Source organism: Mus musculus, chromosome 9 (assembly GCF_000001635.26).
Source record: "Mus musculus strain C57BL/6J chromosome 9, GRCm38.p6 C57BL/6J".
NCBI lineage: Eukaryota > Metazoa > Chordata > Mammalia > Rodentia > Muridae > Mus > Mus musculus.
In genome coordinates, this window is record NC_000075.6 from 53,529,467 (window position 1) to 53,551,931 (window position 22,465).

The 22,465-nt window shown below is 38.6% G+C and overlaps 2 protein-coding genes across 6 annotated transcripts in view; one reads left to right on the plus strand and one right to left on the minus strand.

Moving 5' to 3' along the window:
- Atm (ataxia telangiectasia mutated) overlaps positions 1 to 7,362 on the minus strand; it is a 99,707-nt gene extending 92,345 nt beyond the window's left edge. The window contains exons 1-4 of one of the 4 annotated variants that reach the window (XR_870525.2): positions 7,097 to 7,358; positions 4,399 to 4,500; positions 4,194 to 4,306; positions 2,165 to 2,310 (exon numbers count right to left, since the gene is read on the minus strand). Coding sequence is in view for 2 of the 4 variants with exons in the window: in NM_007499.3 (NP_031525.3) it covers positions 2,165 to 2,310; positions 4,194 to 4,306; positions 4,399 to 4,470 (331 nt within the window). In the remaining 2 variants the exon portion in view is untranslated. Of the gene's footprint in view, positions 1 to 2,164; positions 2,311 to 4,193; positions 4,307 to 4,398; positions 4,501 to 7,096 lie in introns of all 4 variants that reach the window. The other 3 variants (XR_003947767.1, NM_007499.3, XM_011242385.3) reach the window with 3 other exon arrangements.
- Positions 7,363 to 7,422: 60 nt separating this feature from the next.
- The window catches only part of Npat (nuclear protein in the AT region), a 38,739-nt gene continuing 23,696 nt past the window's right edge, over positions 7,423 to 22,465 (plus strand). Inside the window, exons 1-5 of one of the 2 annotated variants that reach the window (XM_006510336.4) lie at positions 7,423 to 7,722; positions 15,702 to 15,820; positions 19,444 to 19,504; positions 20,572 to 20,644; positions 22,132 to 22,172. In XM_006510336.4, coding sequence (XP_006510399.1) covers positions 7,686 to 7,722; positions 15,702 to 15,820; positions 19,444 to 19,504; positions 20,572 to 20,644; positions 22,132 to 22,172 — 331 coding nt within the window. In that variant the 5' untranslated portion in view covers positions 7,423 to 7,685. The remainder of the gene's footprint in view (positions 7,723 to 15,701; positions 15,821 to 19,443; positions 19,505 to 20,571; positions 20,645 to 22,131; positions 22,173 to 22,465) is intronic. The other variant, NM_001081152.1, reaches the window with a different exon arrangement.

Genomic DNA, 22,465 nt, shown 5'->3' on the forward strand with positions numbered 1-22,465 from the left:
ACAATTGTTTTAAAATTTATGTTTTTATTTCCTAATTCTCTCAGTCGAGATTAAAACTCAGTAGCACAGTACTGCCCAGCATGCATAAACCATGGGTTTTTGTACCTACCATTGCAAAAGAACAAACAAAAATAACATTTAAAAAAAAAAAACAAGTAAATAGACTAAATTTGACTACAAGAGGCTAGTGTTATCTCAAAATAATAAATGTAAAGAATAAATGCTGGGGTGATAGCTTAGTTGGTAAAATGCTTACCTTACAAGGATGAGGACCTACATTTGACCTGCCAGACCCTACATAAAAAAGTTGAGCATTGTGGCATGCACTTGTAATCCTAGCACAAAAAAGACAGGACTCAGGGGCTTGTTGACCAGAAAACCTGGACTATTTAGCAACCTCCAAAACACAAGCAGACCTCCCATTTACCAAAATACCCGTGTGCACCCACCACATATATGCGTGAGCACGAAAATGAATGAATGAATGAGTAAGTACAGAGCCAGCATGGGGGCACATATTTGCAATCCAGGAACTGAAGAAGATATGAGGCACCAGGATCACATATCTGAGGCCAACCTGGGCTACACTGAAAGACCCTATTTCAAAAAACAAAACTGAAACAAATATGCTGTAGGCTGTACCAACTAGATAATACTACAAGACTGATGCCACTCTTTAAGAAATAACAAACTCAAGAATATTAAAGAGAAAGTGAAATTAAAACTATGTCAATGAGCTGAAGGAATTAGGTCCATTTAATTTAGGGAAAGATCACTCAGGAATGCTATGGTTATTTTCAAATACATCAAATGATATCATGTGGAAATAAATACCAGGTTTTCTGTGTATAATTTATGCAGCTAGAGGGGTGGAGATATGGCTTACTGGTTAAGAGCATTTGATGCTCTTGCAGAGGATCTGGGTTTGGTTCCCAGCACTCACATGTAACTACCCAGTTCCAGAGGATTCTCCTGACTTCTTCAAGAACTGGAATATGTAGTGTATTTACATACATGCAGACAGAACCACTCATACACATAAATAAGCAAACCTTAAAAAAAAAAAAAAAAAGGAGATGGAGAGATGGCTCCACGGTTGAGAGCACTCACTGACTGCTCTTCCAGAGGTCCTGAGTTCAGTTCCCAGCAACCACAGGGTGGCTCACAACCATCTGTAATGGGATCTGATGCCCTATTCTGATGTGTTGGAAGACAGTGACAGTGTGCTCACATATATAAAACAAAAAAATCTTTAAAAATAAAAAGAGCAGTAATCGATGAAAGTAAACTTTAAAAACAATGTTTTTTTTTACACATTTTCTGAGTATTTACTTTGTGTGCACTCACATGCTCACACGTGCACTAAATCAGCCATGCCTTGGTGCCTGTGTAGGGGTCATAGGACAACTTGGAAGCGTTGGTTTTCTCCATCGTTTCGGTTCTTGGGCTCAAACGGAGGCCACCAGGCTTGCTGGCAAAGATTCTTTTTTTTTTTTTTTGGTTTTTCGAGACAGGGTTTCTCTGTGTAGCCCTGGCTGTCCTGGAACTCACTTTGTAGACCAGGCTGGCCTCGAACTCAGAAATCCGCCTGCCTCTGCCTCCCGAGTGCTGGGATTAAAGGCGTGCGCCACCACGCCCGGCACTGGCAAAGATTCTTTACCTGGCAAGCCATCTCACTGGCCTGACAGCAATTTATACCCTTAAAGTTATTCAGCCTCCTTAAGACTGCACTTCTGCTGATGTATAAAAACACGTAGAGGGAATACAAGAATGGGGAACTGAAACATTAATTTTTAATCTTTCCACTTCTGAGATTAAACATTTTATGCTAAATTACTCTAAATTTTGGACCTACTATATGAAAAGCCAGTGTAATGCTAGGAATTTCAAGGAGAACTTAATTTTTATGCTACTGTATTAAGATCAAATTTATGCTACGCTAACTCCTGAAGCATTTGTGTGTAATACATGATGTTGTTTACGTTTTTTGTTGCTTTGGGTTTTTTGAGGCAGGGTTTCTCTGTGTAGCCCTGGCTGTCCTGGAACTCACTCTATAGTCCAGGCTAGGCTATAGATCCACCTGCCTCTGCCTTTTGAGTGCTGGGACTAAAGGTGTGCGCCACCACAGCAGTGTGTGCCACCACACGCAGCCAAGGTTACTTACTTTTGTTTGCACATTTGATGAAGTATCTGACCAAACTGCTGATCTCTTGCATCTTCTTCTGTCTGGAGCTCTGTGTGGTGGCTGATACATTTGATTTTGCTGTTCTCAGACTTTCCATTTCTTTTTGAATGTACTTCTGTAAAAACCTTCAAGGAAAAATAAATCATATCCTCATTAATGCTTATACTTTTATCACTTCAAAAACTCCTGTGTATCTTCCCCCAAAACATCTTTTAAACCACACTGTTGTACCAACCAGACACATGAAACAATCTCTTGTTCAACTTTCCTTACATTATGAGCAGTTTATTATATTTCTAGTTTTTAAATGAAAGCTGCTTATAAAGTACTGAAAGCTGGTCAGGAATGGTTGCACATCTAGCCTATCTAATCAGCTTGTAAAAACAGATAACAGTAATTGTACACCCACCCATGGGCATTATCTTCCTCTATCACCTTCCCAAGAGCCAAGGTTATAGGTGTCATATATACCAATGAACCAGCTTCAGGTCAAATTCTACATGAATTTAAAATGTTTGGGGGCTGTTAGATGGTCAAGGGTCCTCACCTGCTCTTCCAAAGGACCAGGGTTCACTACCCAGCATCCATGGAGGAGAGCTTACAACCTCTATATAACTCTAGTTTAAGGATATCCAATGTCTACAGAAGCACATAAATAAATAATATTTTTTATAAAGCCCTTTTTCTTTCCCCAACAAGTCTTACAATATCTGTTTTTAATTATAAATGAACTTATGGTTGAAAATTTAGTTTCAATATAGACACGTATCAAGTCTGCCACAAAAAAGTAAATTTTTAAACTTTTTTTTTTTTTTTTAAAGACAGGGTTTCTCTGTGTAGCCCTGGCTGCCCTGGAACTCACTTTGTAGACCAGGCTGGAAATCCGCCTGCCTCTGCCTCTGCCTCTGCCTCTGCCTCTGCCTCTGCCTCTGCCTCCGAAGTGCTGGGATTAAAGGTGTGCACCACCACCGCCTGGCTAGTATTTTTCTCTTTTTAATTTTTAAAAGTTTTATTGTAAACTGACGATTTATAATTGCATGTGTTTATAGGGCGCAAAATGATGTCATGATCCAGGGTGGAATGATTATACCAAGCTAATGCCAGATACTTATAATCAGCAATAATAAAATGATAAACTTATATTATAACTTACTTTTTTGTTGATTTGAGACAAGATCTGTTAGCCCTGGCTGTCCTGGAACTTTTATGGCTCAGGCAGGCCTAGAATTCAGAGATTTGCCCACCTCATCTCCAGAGTGCTACCATCGCCCAGCTACTGTAACTTATGTTTAAAACAAATTTGAAACAGATTCTTATAGTAAAAATGAACAGAATCCTCATGTTGTTTTTGCTCTATTTGAGACAGAGTTTCCCTATATAGACCAGATAGGACAAGAACTCACTATGAAAGCCAGACTGGCCTGGCCTCCTGCCTCAGCCTCAAGAAAGCAGTATGACAGGAATCCTATGATGCCTCTTGTTTTCTTAAAACAATTTAGTTATTATTTATTTACTTTATGTATATGGGTACACTATAACTGAACAGATGGTTGTGAGCCTTCATGAGGTTGTTGGGAATTGAATTTTTAGAACCTCTGCTCACTCTGGTCGGCCCCACTAGCTCATCCCTGCTAGCTCCGGCCCATAGATTTATTTATTTTATACATAAGTACACTGTAGCTGTCTTCAGACATGCCAGAAGAGGGTGTCAGATCTCATTACAGGTAGTTGTGAGCCAGGACCTTAGGAAGAGCAGTCAGTGCTCTTACCCTCCGAGCCATCTCGCCAGCACCCTGATGCATCTTTCTTGTTGTTACAGGATATACATCTAAAATATTCTATCAAAGAAATGACATAAACCTTCCAGTGTTATGTATGTTTTTAAAACTTTCAGATAACCACTAAGGGTCAACTTCCTATGTAACACATAATGATATACAGCAAACAAAATTAAAGAGTAAAATGGCATCACAAAACAGAAAAAGAAACACAAGTTCAAAGAGGATACCTGAAAACAGCATCCCAATTCAGATATTTTCCTTGTTTGGAATCAGAATGCCTATCTAAATGTTGAACTGTTTCAGGATCCTGAATCAGGCGCTTAAATTTATCCACTTCTTTCTGAAAATAAAAAAACATAATAATAATAATAACATACTATGTTACCTATCACACATTTGCTTCAAGAAAAACAACTTCAAATACTATATTACCCTTCTTTCTGTAGCTCTGTCATGCTCTAACTGCCGGCAGCAAATGAGCAGATCATTGAGTGCTAGACTCATGGTTTAAGATTTCAGAACATGCATCCTCACCTGTAAAAAGAAATATACAAATTTCATTGATTTTTTTTTTTTTTTTTTGCTAAGGACTGGCTTGGTGCTTTAAGCATACTAAACATGTGATGTGCCAGTAAGCTGTACTTTAGACCTGTACGTAACTATTTTAGACATTAACTACACATTTAAACCTAACTATACATGCAGAGGCACACTGTGATCAAAGGCACAATAATTTTTCTTAACATTTCTATAGGACATTTTCTTAAAGTATATCAAAATTAGGCTCTAATTCTCAAATGTGTGCTTTGCCTAGCATGGTAATCTATTATTTTGAATAAAATGAAACAGTTCAGTATTATCTCTATAAAAGGAAAACATTCGCTGGGCGTGGTGGCACACGCCTTTAATCCCAGCACTTGGGAGGCAGAGGCAGGCGGATTTCTGAGTTCGAGGCCAGCTTGGTCTACAAAGTGAGTTCCAAGGCAGCCAGGGCTTCACAGAGAAACCCTGTCTCAAAAAACAAAAAAAAAAAAAAAGGAAAACATTCATTGATAACAGCAAACAATATTTGTTTCACATGTACAGTGTATCAGGTTAGGCATGCTATGGACAGCTAGAAAATAACTGAACCATACTGATACACAGCCTACCCTCTTGGAGACATCTGGTGACAATGGTGATGATACAAGTATTAATCCATAGTTCCAAGTTGCAACTTATGCCTCAAAGGAAATCAAAATACAGTAGAAAACAAAAGAAGAGAACAGAGAGTGCCACAGCACATTAGTGTAATCCCAATACCAGTGGGAAGGTAAAGAAAGGAGGATAGAAGTTTAAGGTCACCCTCAGTGAGATCAATGCCACACTGAGCTAAAGAAGCTCATACCCCCCCCCAAATTACAACAGTTTATCATTTAGATTAAATTGTTATGAATTAAGTAAATGCAAGATCTGAATGAACTGAATGGCAGAAAGAGGCAGAAAGGGGGGGGCAGTGAGGGAGAGGAGAGGGAGAGGAAGGGAGGGAGGGAGAGGGAGTAGGGGAGGGAGGGAGGAGGGGGAGGGAAGGAAAGAGAGAGAGGCAGGTAGATCTGTTGAATTCAAGGCTAGCCTGGTCTACAGAAAGAGTTCCAGGACAGCCAGGGCAACAGAGAAACCCTGACTCAAAAACAAACAAACCAACCAACCAAATAGTGGTGGGTGGCAGAACCAAAGCTATCCAACTAGATGAAGAGAGCTATCAAGTGAACAAATGCTGAGACATTAAAACAAGTAACATAGTTCAGCTCCCAACATTCAACTAAAAAAGCTTCCTAAGCAACAGCCCCTGAACAGACAAATCAAATCTTCCTTTTGAGGGTTCAGTCAAGTTGATGCATTTTGACAATAATTACATCTCCCCTTCCCAGAAATAACCCCACCTGTGGCATGTTAGTCTTGGCTAGTGGTAAAAAGCACTGGGGCTCAGTCAGGTATTGCAGGCCTAGGGGAGGCTCAGGCAGCACAATTGTGAGTTAGGGGCTAGCCTGGGTTGCAAAAGGGTGGGTTCTATGGTCAGGCTGTATTGTTCGGATCCAGGTCCATTCAATTAACAGTTATCCAACCTGCAACATGTTGGTTAAACTGGCACCTGTTTTCTGGATGCTAGATGAGAAAATGATACCAGTATCTACTTTAAGGAGTTCGTTTCCGTTTCTGTTTCCCTCTCCCCCACCACACACCTACTTTCTCTTTCTCTCTCTTACTATCTCACTCTTTCTCTCTCTCTCTCTCTCTCTTTCTCTCTCTCTCTCTCTCTCTCTCACACACACACACACACACAGCAAATATTCAGTATAACTGTCATCCTGTTACTGTCTTCTCTTACGATCGCTTTATAAATCTATTTGATGACTGTTTTTTTCCTCCTCTTCTTGCTCTCATCCCTTCCTCTGGCTTCAATACACTGGAAACTTGCAAAATCTGTATCACTCAATAACAAGAGCTCGTTACACTTTGTGCCTTTCCATGCACTTCCTTCTGTCTGAAAGCTTCGCTACCATCTTGCAGAAGAATTTACACCCGGCAAGATCTAGCAGCAAAGTCGATTCTTTCAGGCTCAGTTTCCACAGAACCAGTCCTTCCTCGGCTAACACAGTTTTTCCTATCACATTGTCGCTTTGAAAAAGTAGCTGTCTACTTATCTGTGCCAGGTGGCGGGGGTGGGACCGGGGAAGGAGCGCAGGTTAAACATTTTCAAAGGCTCAGAGTGGCTGCCACTTACCTACTACAGACAACACAGGCAATACAACTGACAATGAGAATACGAGACTGTGATTTCCAAGGGCCAGTGCTCTTAACTACGAACATGTGCAAACCTGTAGCTTAAATATAAATAAACGCTCTGAGACTAAAGTATGAGATTTAAAAAATCTAGATCGACCAGAACCCTTAAGATGACAGATAGGAAAGAGGGACGTGCAGAAGGGAAGATTTAGGCTCACTCCATCTAGGGTCTGCAGAAAGAGGGAGAAGATGACGGCCGTTCTGCAGAGAAGGGGTAAGAGCCATTCGGAAGCTGAGGAAAGATGGGCTCAGAAGAGAATTTTCCCCTCACAGAAGTCCCCGAGCGTTCGTCCCTCGCTCCTACCGCTGCATTCTGCCTGCCAATGCAAACCCAGGTCGCTTCGCCTTTTCCCGCGTGCACGGATCTAGCAGCTGGTTCTGTACGCACGCCTTCCCGCTTCCGGCTCTATAAAGCAGCAAGTTGGTAAGGCACGGGTGCCCCAAAGGAAGAAGTCGGCATGCGCCGCCGCACGACTGCGCTTGCGCGTAGGCATCACGCGCTCTCCAACTCAAAACACTCGCTCCCCTCAAAACAGTCTCCCGGCCTGAGGAAACGCGCCTGCGCAGTGCGCACCAATGGCGATTGCCCTCGCTCCCGCAACTCCGCCCAGGGGCCGACGCTCCCACAGCCGGCCACCAGGTCCTCTCTGGCCACAACCCTCCGCAGACGGAAATGACGACGGTTCCGAGGAGAACGGAGGCGGGTTTCATTTCGGCGCCTTTCTGTCTCCCGCGGAAGCGATTGGTTAGTGTGGCACGAAAGAGGCGGGACAAATTGCCGCGGGTTCAGCACCTCCAGTGGAACCGGGAGATGCGGCGGCGCCGGGGCTGTCGCCGTGTTTGCTTTGAGTTGAGTCTCGTCCCTTCAGGCCGCTCCCTGTGCAGCTCGGATCATGCTGTTACCCTCGGATGTAGCCAGGCTGGTATTGGGTAAGCGGCGGCCTGGGAGGGCGGGTGATCGGACCCGGGCTGAGGGGACGGAAAGACCAGGGGCTGAGGGGGAGGGCTGCTCGGGGTGGGGAAGCTCTGAGGAGTGGTCTGCTCCCGTCCAAGTTCAGACTAGCGGAGAGGCTCGGTCCCTCGGCGCCTTGGGACAGTCGAAGCTCCTCGGTGTAGGGATGTCCCTTCTCCTCCTGCTGCGCGATGGGGGCAGCCGAAGGGAGAAAGAAGCTCGGCGGGGAACACCTGGGGCCTGGATTCCGAGGCACAGCCAGGCCCGCTGGGACACCTGAAGGAGTGTCGCCTGCGTGATGGACGAGGCTGCGTGTCCCCTACCCTTTCCCTTGTCAAGAGCCGGGACTGATAAAGGAAAAGGCGGGGGGACCCCCGCTTCCCCGGCCGCCCAGCCTTGTGGAAAGACTTTCCGACGCCCTTACCCATAACCCGACCTTAGCACTGGGAATTTGGGACACAGGGAGGGCCCCACACCCCTGGCCCACCATAGTGGCTTGAAACGCCAATTGCATATTTCAGAACGGCAGCGTGTCGTGTTCTTGAGCAAATATTTAGGAGGTACGACGACTGACTTCTGGTTGCACACGTTCTAGCCCTCGTTTTCCTCCATTTTCGAAAAGGGTTTGTTCATAGACCACTGGTTGGTCGGGAGATACTGTCTCTGGAAAAGACTGTTTTCGTTGTTTGTCCTGTGAAAGAATAAAAGGGATTGTTCTGTAGGGAACAAGAGCCTCTTAGGCTCAAAACTGGACAGTGACTTTGAAACGTTATTTGGGACATCTCTAAAAGAAAGTGGTCGAAGTATGAGGACTCATTCCATAGTTTCCACAGCCGTTACGAACATTTGCTTTGTGCCCAGCCCTGTCCAAAAAATAAAAATTGCACATTAGGCAGGACTTATTTAAGAGGCTCTGTACGATTCTACTGTCCATTTTTTGAGAAACTTAAATACAAAAACTAGTGTTTTGAATGTTTTCATCTTCATCAGACTTGGATAGTTAAATTTATACCTGTGATTTTTAAACTTAGCTTTCTTGTAATTTTAAAATTAGGCTCATACAAAATTGGTTAAAAGTAGACTCACATGATTTTTTTTCTCCCCACCTATACGTATTGTTTAGGTAAGAACTGCGACTTTTAGCAGTCTTGTGATCCATATAAAATTCCATGATCATAGCCTCAAAAGTGGCTTTTGGAGTTTGGTAGTATGAACATTGAAAAGTGGATAATTTTTATGAGGATTTTTCCATGTTTTCTTTCCTCAGATTTTATGGGATGCTTAATAGCAACCCTGATTTCATTAGATACAAGTAGGATGTCATTCCTTCATGTAAGAAAGGGGGTGGGGAGGGGCTTTATATACTGTCAGCATATCCCCTGAAGAGAAAGTCCTGCCTTGTTAAGAAAACCTTAAGGAAATGACAGGGCCTTTCTAATTGGAATAATTATGTTTCTGCCCCACTAACAAGGTAACTTATTCTCTTGATGCCTAGAAACTCAAGTTGTTGCTTTTCATCCTTAAAATCATCTTTGTTGTTCAGATTCTGCTTTCAGTGCCATGAATTCCAGCATGCCTCCCATTCTGTTTTGGAATTGTGATGCCTTTCCTCATACTCTACTTGCAATTCATGTATACTCGGGTTGCAAATATTGCTGAAGCATCTAAAAATTGAACCTCTTTTGAACTTGGAATACAAAAAAAGCCTCCCACTATTTTCAGTTCTGTGATTTAGTACTATCTTTACACACACACACACACACACACACACACACACACACACTTCTATCTACAGGTTTATTGCTTGCTCAGGGTCCTTCTGTGGTACCCCCTTACCATCTTTAGCCCCTCTTTCTTGATTGCATATGGTCTTTGTTGTTGGTTGTTCTGTTGTCTTGTTCCAAACACTGCCAGATTTTTAAGCATAAGAGGAAAAGTAATTTTACTTAACATTCACTTCTTTCTTTCTTTATTTTTTTTACCCTTTAATACCAAAACATTTTTCTCAACTCCCTCTCACATTGTCCAGTGCCCTGTGTCACCCAGGAGATTACTAGTAAAACCGCCTGTTACTTAGTAGCTTTACTAGTTCACGTTCCTCTAACTCTTCAGCTTACTGCACTGAATTATTCACCTAAGTGTTCTCTACTCAGCCAGCTATTTATTGCCTCGATGGAATTTTTCAAACTCTTGTAGAGACCAAGATACATTGCTTGCTGCCTCTAGGTCATCAGTTTGGCTTTTACTAATATGTCATAGGAAGTGCTCTGTGGAGCTGGTTTCTACCCAGCCTCATCTTTTCAATATTTGCGCTAGGCTACAGTATACTAAAGTACTTACATTTTTTGAAATAGTATATTCCTTTCCCCCTGTGTTCCTTGTATTAAAGGTTCAAGTTAAATGTGATATCAGAAAGTTCTTTCAGTAGCCACTGTCCTATTAAAGTAACTTTGTTGGTGGATAAGAGATTTTCTTGGTGAGGTACACATAACAAAATTGATAATTACAGCTATTTTTAAGTTTATGGTTCTGTAGTATTAGTTACTACTGTCTACCTCTAAATTTTCTTTCTTCTTACTAAACTGAAACTTTCTTAATCAGTATTCTCTATTCAAACAAGAATTTTTGGATTCAAGTTTCAGAGTTCTTAGGAACTTCAAAAATGTTAAGTTCTATGTATAAAAGGAGCACTTTTACGATTGAAGGGTTCAGATTTTTTTTCAATTTCATAACTAGGTTAGTTTCTGTATGAGTTGGTGTCCATTCAGAAAACAGAAACTAAGTCCTATGTTTAATGTGATAGGATTTAATGAAGGACTTGGTTACACAGGTGGTGCCAAAGCTTCTTAGCTTATGGGATGAAGGAACTCAGCACAGCAGGAAGCCATGCTAATCCTGGAGACAGGGCGTTATACAGCATCCCAGAGACAACTATGTGGAAGATGAAACTGAAGTCTTGTCTCCTAAGGGACTGTCTGTAGTCAGAGCAAAGATTCGTGAGACAATCAGGGAATAAGGCTTCTTCCTTCTGAATTCCAGTCTGATACAAGCCCTTCCCCTTTTAGAACCGTAGCCGGAAGCCGTGATAGGTGAACCGGGTAACTGCCTGCTTGAAGTCTAGCTTCCAAAATAGAGTCCTAGAAAATAAAGAACTGGTTTAAGGGCAAAAAGAACTAATACTGGCATATTCTTAAGAGATCGGGAGCCATTGGTTTTATTTTCTTTTATATTGAAGACAATGATATAATAAACATTTACCAGGATGCAATTGTAATCATTCTACATCTTGAATAATACCTACACTCACTGCTGACACTTGAAGTGTTTCATGTTTGTGTTACTTTATTTTTAAATCTCTGTGTGTATGTGTGTGCATGAATGCACACCACATTTTGGTTTTGTGGAGCCCAGAGATATTAGATTTCTTGGAGCTGGATTTGCAGGCAGTTGTGAACCACCTTGAGTGGGTGCCAGGAATCATACTCGGGTCCGTGGAAGAGTAATATACACTCTTGACTGATGAGCCATCTCTCCAGTCCAGTTTTCTGGTTCTTAACCATTTTGTCTTTTCATTTGAAGCTTATTAACTATTCTTTTATGCAGCGCTCATACTAGGCATGGTCCCCAAACAAATTTCTACATATATGCCATCAATACTTTGGAGCATATCACCCCCTTGAACAGTCATTTTCCATTCTTGGTAGTATTTTTTTTTTTCTCCAGAGCTGAGGACCAACCGAGGGCCTTGCACTTGCTAGGCAAGCACTCTACCACTGAGCTAAATCCCCAGCCCCGTTTTTATTTATTTATTTATTTATTTATTTGTAGTAAATTCTTAAGTCTGTATCTTCCCATAAACTAAGCCACTCCTACTTTCTCAGTACTTTTAGCCTTTCCTAAGATAATTTCTTCTAACTCCTTGTAAATTATAATTTGTGGATTGAAGCCATACATTTTATATTTGTAGATCTAGTACTACAAGACATTGTTACTTCTCTTAGTAAGACCTTATTTCTTATTAAGAAATTATATTCTTTCAGGGATATTAAACCATCAGTATTGCTGGGGAATCAGTACATGAAGGAGATATTTACACAAACAGAGCTTTGGTTCTTGCTTTCTTTGGACTCCTTTTTGTCTTTTCCTAAAAAGGCCAAGCTCTTAGAATGTTTCCCCAATTTATGAAGACCCTTCGTATAGTTTAGATTTTATCTGTCATGTGATTAGTTGGTTATGATCAGATGGTTAATGATGGTGGGTAGGCATTTTTGTAGCACATAACCAGTTAATCATATAAACCATGGCATCATTGAACATTTTCAGGTAATTTCTACGTTGTTTTTGAGCTCTTAAGACAAAGTAAAGCAGAACTTACCAAATTTAACCAAAAAATTAAAGCTCAAATTTTACCAAAGCATATTTGAGAGTAGAACATAATGTCTCAGGTATTTCTAGATGGCTATGCATTTCTATAACAAGTAGCAGTGATGCACTGTTTTCCAGAGCCTTTTCTCAAATACACTATGCAAGCTTGTACTGATTTACAATGTATCATGAACTATCATATCTGATATTCTTTTCCCAAGGCATGCTAGCACAATTGATCATATTTTTCATAGGTCGTGGATAAATCATCTTCTTTTTGTTTTTGCTTCTGTTTTTGTTTTTTCGAGACAGGATTTCTCTGTGCAGCCATGGCTGTCCTGGAACTCAGAAATCCATCTGCCTCTGCCTCCCAAGTGCTCCGATTAAAGGTGTTTGCCACCACTGCCCAGCAATTATCTTTTTTGTCTAAGGCATTGCTTTTCAACCTTCATTTCACTGTTATACCCTTTAAGGAGACTTTGTAAAGTTTTTCTAACCACCCTTCCCACAAATATTTTTAATCTCACAAAAAAACTGTACATCTTTTTATATTAGATGTATATTTCTTGTATTAAATTTTCCGATTTCTCTGAGGAGCAGTTTCTACCCTCTTTTAGAATGCTGCCACTTCTTAGGAATGAATGTGTGTTCTACAGGAAGGAAAAATGTTTAGGAGTCCTATTTCATACCGACCACCTGTCATAAGTCTCAAGTGACTGAATATACATCTAGGTGATTAAGCTTTTAGATCTCTCTATGATGAAAAACAATTTATTTGGTGGATCTAATCCAAATCCAAAACCTGAAGAGACAGTTCCAGCTGCCCCTGTTCCAAGGTGATTTCAGTGGTTTATATATGTTTGAAATTTGTGGTCACAGAATCCTAGTGGCACCTCCCTCAATCCAAATAATATTTTGAGAGTACTGAGGAAAAATTTAAAAGATGATTATATTTAACAGTCAGGAAAAGGCTTTTTTACAATTGAATTTTTTTGTTTTATATGAGAGATGAAGATAGCTGCATGTGACAGAAAGGATGTGCACATGTGTGGAAGTCAGAAGAGAACTTTAAGGAGTTGGCTGCCCCCTTCCACTGTGGGCTCTGGGGTTCACACCAAATCATCAGACTCATGAAGTAGATGCCTTTACCAGCTGAAGCTATCTTGCTATGCCAGATGTATCATTTTAATTCATGTAATTTGCAATATGATCTTCAATGATAGCAATTTTTTTTTTTTAAAGATTTATTTATTTATTATATGTAAGTACACTGTAGCTGTCTTCAGACATTCCAGAAGAGGGAGTCAGATCTCATTACAGATGGTTGTGAGCCACCATGTGGTTGCTGGGATTTGAACTCTGGACCTTCGGAAGAGCAGTTGGGTGCTCTTACCCACTGAGCCATCTCACCAGCCCAATGATAGCAATTTTAAAGTAGGAATAATCTGAAATAAAGAGTTTGTTTGGAGGTTTTGCCTGATTGTTTTGGTTTGGTTTTCTTGGTTTGATTTGGTTTCTAAATGCTTCTTATGCTCCAGAAAATATTTGAATATTTATTTGTTTTTCTTCATATAAATTAGAAGTTAGAAAACCTATTTGTTAACATAAAGGTAGTGCCTAAAATGAGAGGACCTTTTTCTTGCTCTTTCCTTTTTAAAATTCATGTGTAATGGCTTTGTAGGCCTTCTCATCGGGGTTGGGTTTTTTATTATTTTATTTATTTGTGTGTGTGTATGACTGATTTGCCTGTGTGTATGTCTGTATTACACGCATACAATGCATAGGGTCAGAAGAAGATGTTGAGGCTCCTAGAACTAGAGTTAAAAATGATTGCTAGCCACAGTGTAGGTGCTAAAATTTGAACCCAGTCCTCTGGAAGAGCAGCAAGTGCTCTTATTAATCAAAAACCCCATCTCCAGCTCCTGTTTTGTTTTTGTTGCTTTTAATTAGAAGTGAGTATGTATAGATTTCCAAGTGAAAAAAAGCCTTAAAATTTTAAAATAGGAAGAGACTTTAGAAGTCATTTACTAAAGCTATCAGTTAAAGCTTCATATAGTGTGTTAGGAATTTATAGTTGGGTTTTTTTTTTTAATTGCAGTGTATAATTGACACAATATAAAATTTGGGGGCTTATAATATTTCTAATATAGAATAGGACCACTAATTCCAAAACATTTGCCTATCTCTATCAAAAATTACATACTGATAACAGGCACTCTCAGTTTCCCCATCCTCCACTTAACCTATTTTTATGTATGAATTTGCTGTTTATGGACATCACATAAAATTGAAATATTGTGGCTTTCATATCTAACTTCATTTAGTGTGATTTGAAGAGTGATTCAGGTCATGATTGTTAGAATTTCTGTCCCAGGGTATATGGTAAAGTGAATGTCTTTTCACAAGTTGTATTATCTTCTTTGCAAACCTTTTGCTCATTTCTTAATTAGATTGTATATTTATCATTGTCCTTTTCAAGTTCTAGTTTGGTTTCTAGCATCTACCAGATAGGTGATATGCAAATATTTTCTTACTTTTTAAAAGTTATTGTTTTACTTTACCTTATCCTTATAAGCATATAAATTTGAAATGTTGATATTCAGCTTATCTCTTTCTTTGGTTGCTTGTGTTTCAGGTGTTATACCTGAATATATCATTGTTTAATTGTTATATCTTTGTTCAATCCAAGACCAAAAAAAAATTATCTCTTTTGTTGTTTGTTTGTTTTTCCAAACACTTTTATAACCTTAGACTTTACAGTTAGGTATTATATTTTAGGGGGGTTAATTTTTTAATAGAGTGGGATTTGGGGGCCAGCTTCATTTTTGCAAGCAGATATCAACTTGCTACAACATGAGTTATTAAAAGACTATTATTGCCAGGTGGTGGCGGCATGTGCCTTTAATTCCAGAAGGAAGAGGAAGGCAGGTCTCTTGAGTTTGAGTTCAGCCAGGTCTACAGAGTCAGTTTTAGGACAGCCAGGAATACACAGAGAAACCCTGTCTCAAATAAACAAACAAACAAACTATTCTTTCTTTTCCTCCAGTGAGCTTTTTTAATAACTTTAATACAGAGCCAAGTGGTTACCAACCTTTATAGCCTTTCTTGTTAAGGTTGAAGTTCTTATTGGAATTAATATCAAGACTATCCTTCTGACCTGAAACACTGTATGTATAGATCTCTCTTCTATTTGCTAAATCATGAAGTAGCTAGTCAGACACAGATAAGTGATCCTGAGAGAAGGTGGTTTTTGGATAATCCAGTTAGCATATATATTCATCCCCTCGCCTAGTTACCATGGAAGTCATGGAGTAGTGGAATGCACTTACTATTTCCCTGCTGGTTTTCTCCAAGTTTATTATGCTCTGGTTGCACTCTGTCAAAGATCTCTTTTTACAAGCTTAACTAGAATTTGTCCTATGAAAGAACTCGTGATCATAATCATTATGCTTTATACTGTAGTACAACCTACTGAAGGCTGTAACATGGGCATGTTTTGCCTGAGGCTCCACTTATGGCTTTCCTACATACTCTAGCAGTTCTAAGAGTACAGAGTTTAATGAAAGTATTCAAACTTCTATTTTTTATTTAGGTTACTTACAACAAGAAAACCTTACATCTACTTGCCAGACTTTTATTTTGGAAAGTTCAAATTTAAAAGAATATGCAGAACACTGTACTGATGAAGGTTTTATTCCAGCCTGCTTACTGGTGAGTTACTTACTCCTTTCAGGAACTTTCTACTAACCAACGCAGAAGACTGTAAAGCACAGCCTTAATGTGAGCTTTATAAGGGGGCACTTTGCCATATGTCTGTTTTCCTATGCGATTGGGAACCTAAGATAATTGCTGGATCACTTGAGCCCAGGAATTTAGGGACAGCCTGGGCATCCTAGCAAGACCCTTGTCACTCATCAACCAAGTCAGCTTTGGCAAAAGCTACATGACTTATCACTGTGTGTAGTTCACATAACTGAGAAGCAGAGATTTAGCCAGGTAGTATACATCAATAATGCAGATTTTAGAAGGCTGAGTCAGGGATGATTATCATTTCTTTCAGACCAACTTGGGCCACACAGCAAGACTTTATAAAAAATTAAAATTTAAAAATTATTGTCACAGAGCTAGAAAGATGGCTCAGTGGTTAAGAGCACTGGATGTACTTCCACAGGTCCTGAGTTCAGTTTCCAGCAACCACACAGTGGCTCACAACCACAGCAATGGGATCTGATGCCCTCTTCTGGTGTGTCTGAGGTCAATGACTGTATACTCACATACATAAAATAAATTAAAAAAAAAAATGTCAGCCAGGAAGTGGTGGCACACACCTTTAATCTCAACACTTGGGAGGCAGAGGCAGGTGGATTTCTGAGTTCGAGGCCAGCTGGGTCTTCAGAGTGAGTTCCAGGACAGCCAGGGCTATACAGAGGAACCATCTCAAAAAAAAAAAAAAAAGATTGTCACCTCTTTTTTTTAGATATATAAATATAAAAAGAATACTCTGGAATTACATGTACTAGTAGGTATATGTTAAGGATGGCCCCTTAGTGCAATTTTAACTATTAATGGTCATTTTTCTATAAAAAGCCTAAAAGAAACTACAAAACTGAAGTTTACCAAGGACATAGGATACAAAATATCCAAAATTCCACTCTACTTTTACATATTTGCAATGAACAGTTATTTCAGTTTTTAAATTACTTATAATAACAACAAACAGAATGCTTGAGTAACCTAACAAAATATGTCTGTAACGTTTGCTTGAAAGAAAAAGATGTGAATAAAATAAACATTGTATGTGTAAATGAACAGTTCAGTGGTGTTGAGTCAGTTCTCCCTAATTTCACTGTAGATTGATCAGTCAGAATCCCCACAGTTTTATAGAAAGCAACATGCTGAATTCTGAATTTTATGTAGAAAAATGATTGGAATACCAGAAACAATTGTGAATGACCTGAAAGTGTTGGGGAACTGGAAAAGATGGCTCAAGCACCTGCTCACACCCAGCACCCCTGTCTGCTGGCTCTGACTGGGCGGACCTCACGGCTGTCTTTTGTTGCAGTTACTTGGGATCATACTCCCTCTTTTGGCTTCCTTGGACGCTTGCACACCCAGACAAAAATAAAATAAATCTTGAAGAGTCAGAACTCTCTATCATTTTAAAGTGTCAAGATCAAGAAAAAGACTAGAAAACTCACATACCAGAAGAGACTAATAAAATATAATGCTTAAGTATAATCTAGAATTTTAGACTCACATTTCAGAGAAAACTTCCAAACTGGGAGTTTGAATAAGTTCCAGTAGTTTCATGCTAATGTTACTTTTAGTGTTGATAAAAGTATTTTGTTTCTATAAGATGCCAGTGCTAGAAGGTACTAAGAATGGCTTACTGAACTCTAAGCTGTCTTTAGGCTCCTCATTGAATTAAAATTTTAAAAACAAAAATCTTAAAAATTAAGTTAAAACTTACAAAGTACAAAAAGGTAAATACTCATGTCCCATTTTTTAAAGGCTCATTCCTTTTTTGATTATGTGTATTTGTGCATGTTTGTGTGGGAGTATACACACATGACTACAGCAACTCTGGGAGTATACACACATGAATACAGCAACTCTGGGAGTATACACACATGAATACAGCAACGCTCAGAGGTCAGAAGAGGGTGTCGGATCTCCTGGAGCTGGCCAGTGTTAATGCTGGGAACTGAATTTGGGTCTCTAAACGGGTAGATACCCTGTTACCCTCTGGACCTTCTCTCCCTATAAGTAAACTGAGATTCTAAACATGAAACTAAAATGCACAAAGTTATATTTGCACAGCAATAGATCTTTACTGTGTTACTTTCTATTACTGAGTATTTTTATTAGTTGAGTTTTAGAACAGTAGTGAAGACAAGAAATAAAATGAGTTGATAAAAATAGGAGGGGAAGGGATATTCTGTGACTATGACTTCATCCTTGTGCTGAGACCAAAGGAAAGGAATGTCTGTCCCACCAAATCAGAAGTTTTCAGCCAGTAGATCACAACCCCTGGGGGCTGTCAAACAACCTTTCACAGGGGTCACCTAAGACCGTCGAGAAACACGTTTGTTTGTTTGTTTGCTTATGATTTATAACAGTAGCAAAATTACAGTTAATGAAGTAGCAGTGAAAATAAATGTATGGTCCAAGGGTCACTACAACATGAGGAACTGTGTAACAGCTCACAGTGTTAGGGAGGCTGGATGCCAGTGGAGATGAGTGTTACTATACAGAGGTGAACCGTTTCTCCAGTCGGTCACTGAGCAATAACTAGTTACTGGTCACTTACTACACATCACTATTAGAAAGAAAGGAAAACAAACAAACCCAGGGAGTTACTTAGGGAAATCTCCTGCCTTCTCAGGCTTTACGGTGAGTAAGTAGTCTCCATCGGAGCTAAATCCCAGTTTCTCTTTTACTTTGAGTTGGGATCTCCCTGAGTTACTGGAGTTGTAACTTAAGTAACTTAAAAGTTCTTTGTAAATCTAACAGAACTTGAATTTACAGCCCTTTGGCTTTACCCTTCCAAGGACTTAGGAATAGGCCCATACCATATGCCTTAATCCCAGTACTGAGGAAGCCAAGACCAGCCTGGGATTTATAGTAAGAGGGGAAAAAAGTGTACTATTGAAAGTTAAGTGGGAAAGGGAATGTAATTGCCTGTCATATATCTTTCTCAGTATATGTCTTCAATATTGTCCAAAATAAAAGTTTTATACTAGTATGTCTGCAGTCAATTTGAGGTATTTAAAGAATTTGCTACATGCTGTTACTGTTTTGAAATCAGAATTCTTGGTTCCAAAATCCTTGCTCTTTTCTAACTTTAAGCGTATAATCATACTGTTATAACCGAGTACTCGTGAGTTGTAGTCATAAGGAAAGGCATGTAGATATGTTGACAGGAATAAGAACAAATATCCTTAGGAAGGATATCTCATATACACTTATTTTTAAAACTTCATTTTTATATGGTTTACATTGCTTTCAGGTCAGTCAAAACAGGTTCAATGTGGGTCCTTATTCTTTCTTTTAAACAGTATAACAAAATACTACCTCCTGGCTGAAAACTGCTTTTTATGACCATGCTTTTTTTTTACACAAGGACTCATGTCACCATTCAGACAGGCAGAGAGAGTTCTTTCTCTCAGAAGTGTTACATACACTTTAGTGACTGTTGGAATATAGGCCCAACAGTCCTGCTTCTCTATCCTTTCTCACATGATTTTCTGCAGTCTGGATCTTTCGTTGGCTTTTATGGTGGGAAAGTGGTAAATTGAATGGTTTTGGTAATGTTTGATCTTTTTGCCTTTCAGTCCTTATTTGGAAAAAACTTGACCACAATTTTGAATGAGTATGTAGCTATGAAAGCAAAAGGTAAGGACTTGGATATTTTTGTTTAAAGATACTGTCTCATTAAAAGCCTTGAAAAAACTTAATCTTACTCTGGTAAGACATATTTTACTGAGCCAAGTGGTGGGGTTGCACACCTTTAGTCCCAGCCCTTGGGAGGCAGAGGCAGGCAGATCTCTGTGAGTTCAAGGCCAATCTGGTTTACAGAGTGAGTACTAGGACAGTCAGTGCTACACAGAGAAACCCTTTCTCGATAAACAATAAAAGATATATATACTTTACTGGGAAACAGAATTTATTTCTGCTTATATTGAGTAAAACCAACTCTAAAACTCCAGATGGTAACTAAGCAACATAAGCCAAAACTCATGTGTTAAAATAAAATAAAACTTAACTCTAGGTTATTTATAATGATAAACAAATCAGTGTTATTTGCTAAAATACTTTGAACTGGTAATTAAATTTTGACTTCTGTGTAATACGAAACTAGGCATAGGACTTGGTCAAAAAATTGGCTCATAGTTAACAAAACTTTTTCATATTTCTGATGAGTTTAGAGGGGAATTACTTATTTTCTTGACATTGTTTCTATAGTTCATGTCATCAAAACTATTACTGTTAGATTAATTGTCATAAGCTAATAGCCAGAGGAAAAGTAGCTTTACTTTTATTCATAACTAGATATGCAAGGATCATGTTAGTTGCTTTATGTTGTATCTCAGTCTTTAACCCAATAAAAAATATTGCTCATAGTTATTTTTAACAAAGATATTAAGGATTAAATTTGCACACATAGTTTTTTAACTTTCTGATAATATTGTTTGTCTTTCTCTAATACAAAGAAGAGATAAGATTATTAGCCTTACAAGTTATTTAGATATACTTTCTCATTTGTATTAGATTTGCTTCTCGGTGATTTAAAAAATACAGCCACCTCATTACACATTTACACAGTTATAAATAGGCTTATTACTCAATTTCTACTGTAACTTCAACAAGAGACAAGGTTTTTGTTTTTTCCTGTTTATTATCTATGTCTTTGTTCAAATTGAAAATGAAGTTTTCAACTGAGTTTATTTCCTCTTATTTAGAAACATCAAATGATGTCCCAACAATAATGTCATCTCTATGGAAGAAGCTAGACCACACACTCTCTCAGATCAGGTACTGTGTGTGCCTATTAAGGTGTGCTGATTTATAAATGTAAATACACTTTGGCTATAGGACTTCTTAAGATCTTATAGTATATCCTTGTAACATCTTTTTAATTTCAAAGTTTTCTAGAGGGTAATTGAGGTTCTTACTCTAAATTTAAAATAATTTGAAACAAGTTGAATACTTTTAATAGATTATTTTCAAATGAGGGAATTTTAATATACAAAAATTTAATGACATTCTCAACTTTGCTTACCAATTTAGAAACAGTTTAGACCAAGATACAAATTCCTTTAGACAACCATTTCTTCATTACATATTCAGAGAATTGTTGACTTCATGCCCAATTGGTTCTTTCTGGAATTTTCTATTATTTTTCATAGTATGAATACTTATACTGTCTATGTAGTTCTGGAGTTGACTCGGTCAATAATAGTGTCTGCTATACAAAGATGAATAGCTGAGTTTGGCGCCCCCAGTACTATATATAAAACTGTGTGCGGTGGTGCATGCCTATAGCCCCAGGACTGGTTGATAGGGAGGAGAAACACCTGAAATCCTGAAGGCCATTGATCAGCCGGCCAGCCTAGCCAAGTTGTGAACTTCAGTTTTGATGAAAGAGCTGACTCAAAAGAGAAAGATAATGAGAAATTAAGGAACGAGCCTGACATTTCCTCTACATTCCATTCATTGAGTGTGCCACGCGTGTATACACACTGTACACCAAGGACACATACTGCACACATATAACAAAAATATAGGAGACTTTTACAACTCAAGACTCTTAAAGTCACTGAGTTTTGAGGGTTTAGTGGGAGATGTTTGTTTTGGTAAGCTGTTAGATAAAAATAAGATTCAGTTTACACAGGTTTTCTCAAAACTTCTGTGTATTACTAAAAAAAATCTTTGTTCAGTTCATTAAGTTTTGTGGATCTTGTTGGAAATTTGACAAATTTCATAAAAACAGGTGTCTATGATTGCTTACCAAATATGTTAAAAATAATTATAATTTACAGTAAAAGAATAAGCTTCTACAGAATTTTGTGTACTTCTCTACATATATGGAGGTTCAACAAAGTAATTTCATGACAGCAGGATATCCTTGAATTCTGAGATCCTAAAGTATTAATATATGTGAATCACATTTTTTAGGAAAGTTTCTGTCATTACAAAATTGAATTGAGAATGCTATATTCATTCATATGTAGCTTACTTAAACGTGACAAGTTTCTAAAGTCAGGCCAGGCTATACCTTAATATCAGAGCATATTGATTAGGTAGGAATTTGATCACCAAAATTATGTTGTTTGAGTGTTTATATGGTTCTGTTTTTCTTCTAAAAGAAATCACAGTTGAATACCCCAAAGACATGTAGACTCTTTATCTGAGGAAAATTGCCTTTTAACTAATAATTTACTTCAGGTCTGGTAACTAAGCCAAAACATATCTCATCTGAAAGTAATACTTTAAAAGTAACTACTTTGTTTCATTGTTAGGAGCATGCACAGTTCTCCAGGGTTTGCTGCCCATCAGAGAGGTTGGTATTTAACTTTCATCAAGGTACAATATACTTCACACTCTGTCTCTTGAACATTTTAACTAACAATATACATCCATGTTTTCTTTAAATTACTCTTGTTTTAGTACAATCATTAGACATGTTCATATATCATAGTTGAGGGAGTTTAAGGTGTGGCTTAGTAGTAGAGTGCATGTATATGGCCCTGGATTTAATGCTCAGCAATATAAAACAAAGTTAAAACTACTTGTGTATGAATGTGCATATATTCAAATTTGTGATTTTTGTTTTTTGTGTGTGTGTGCATATAT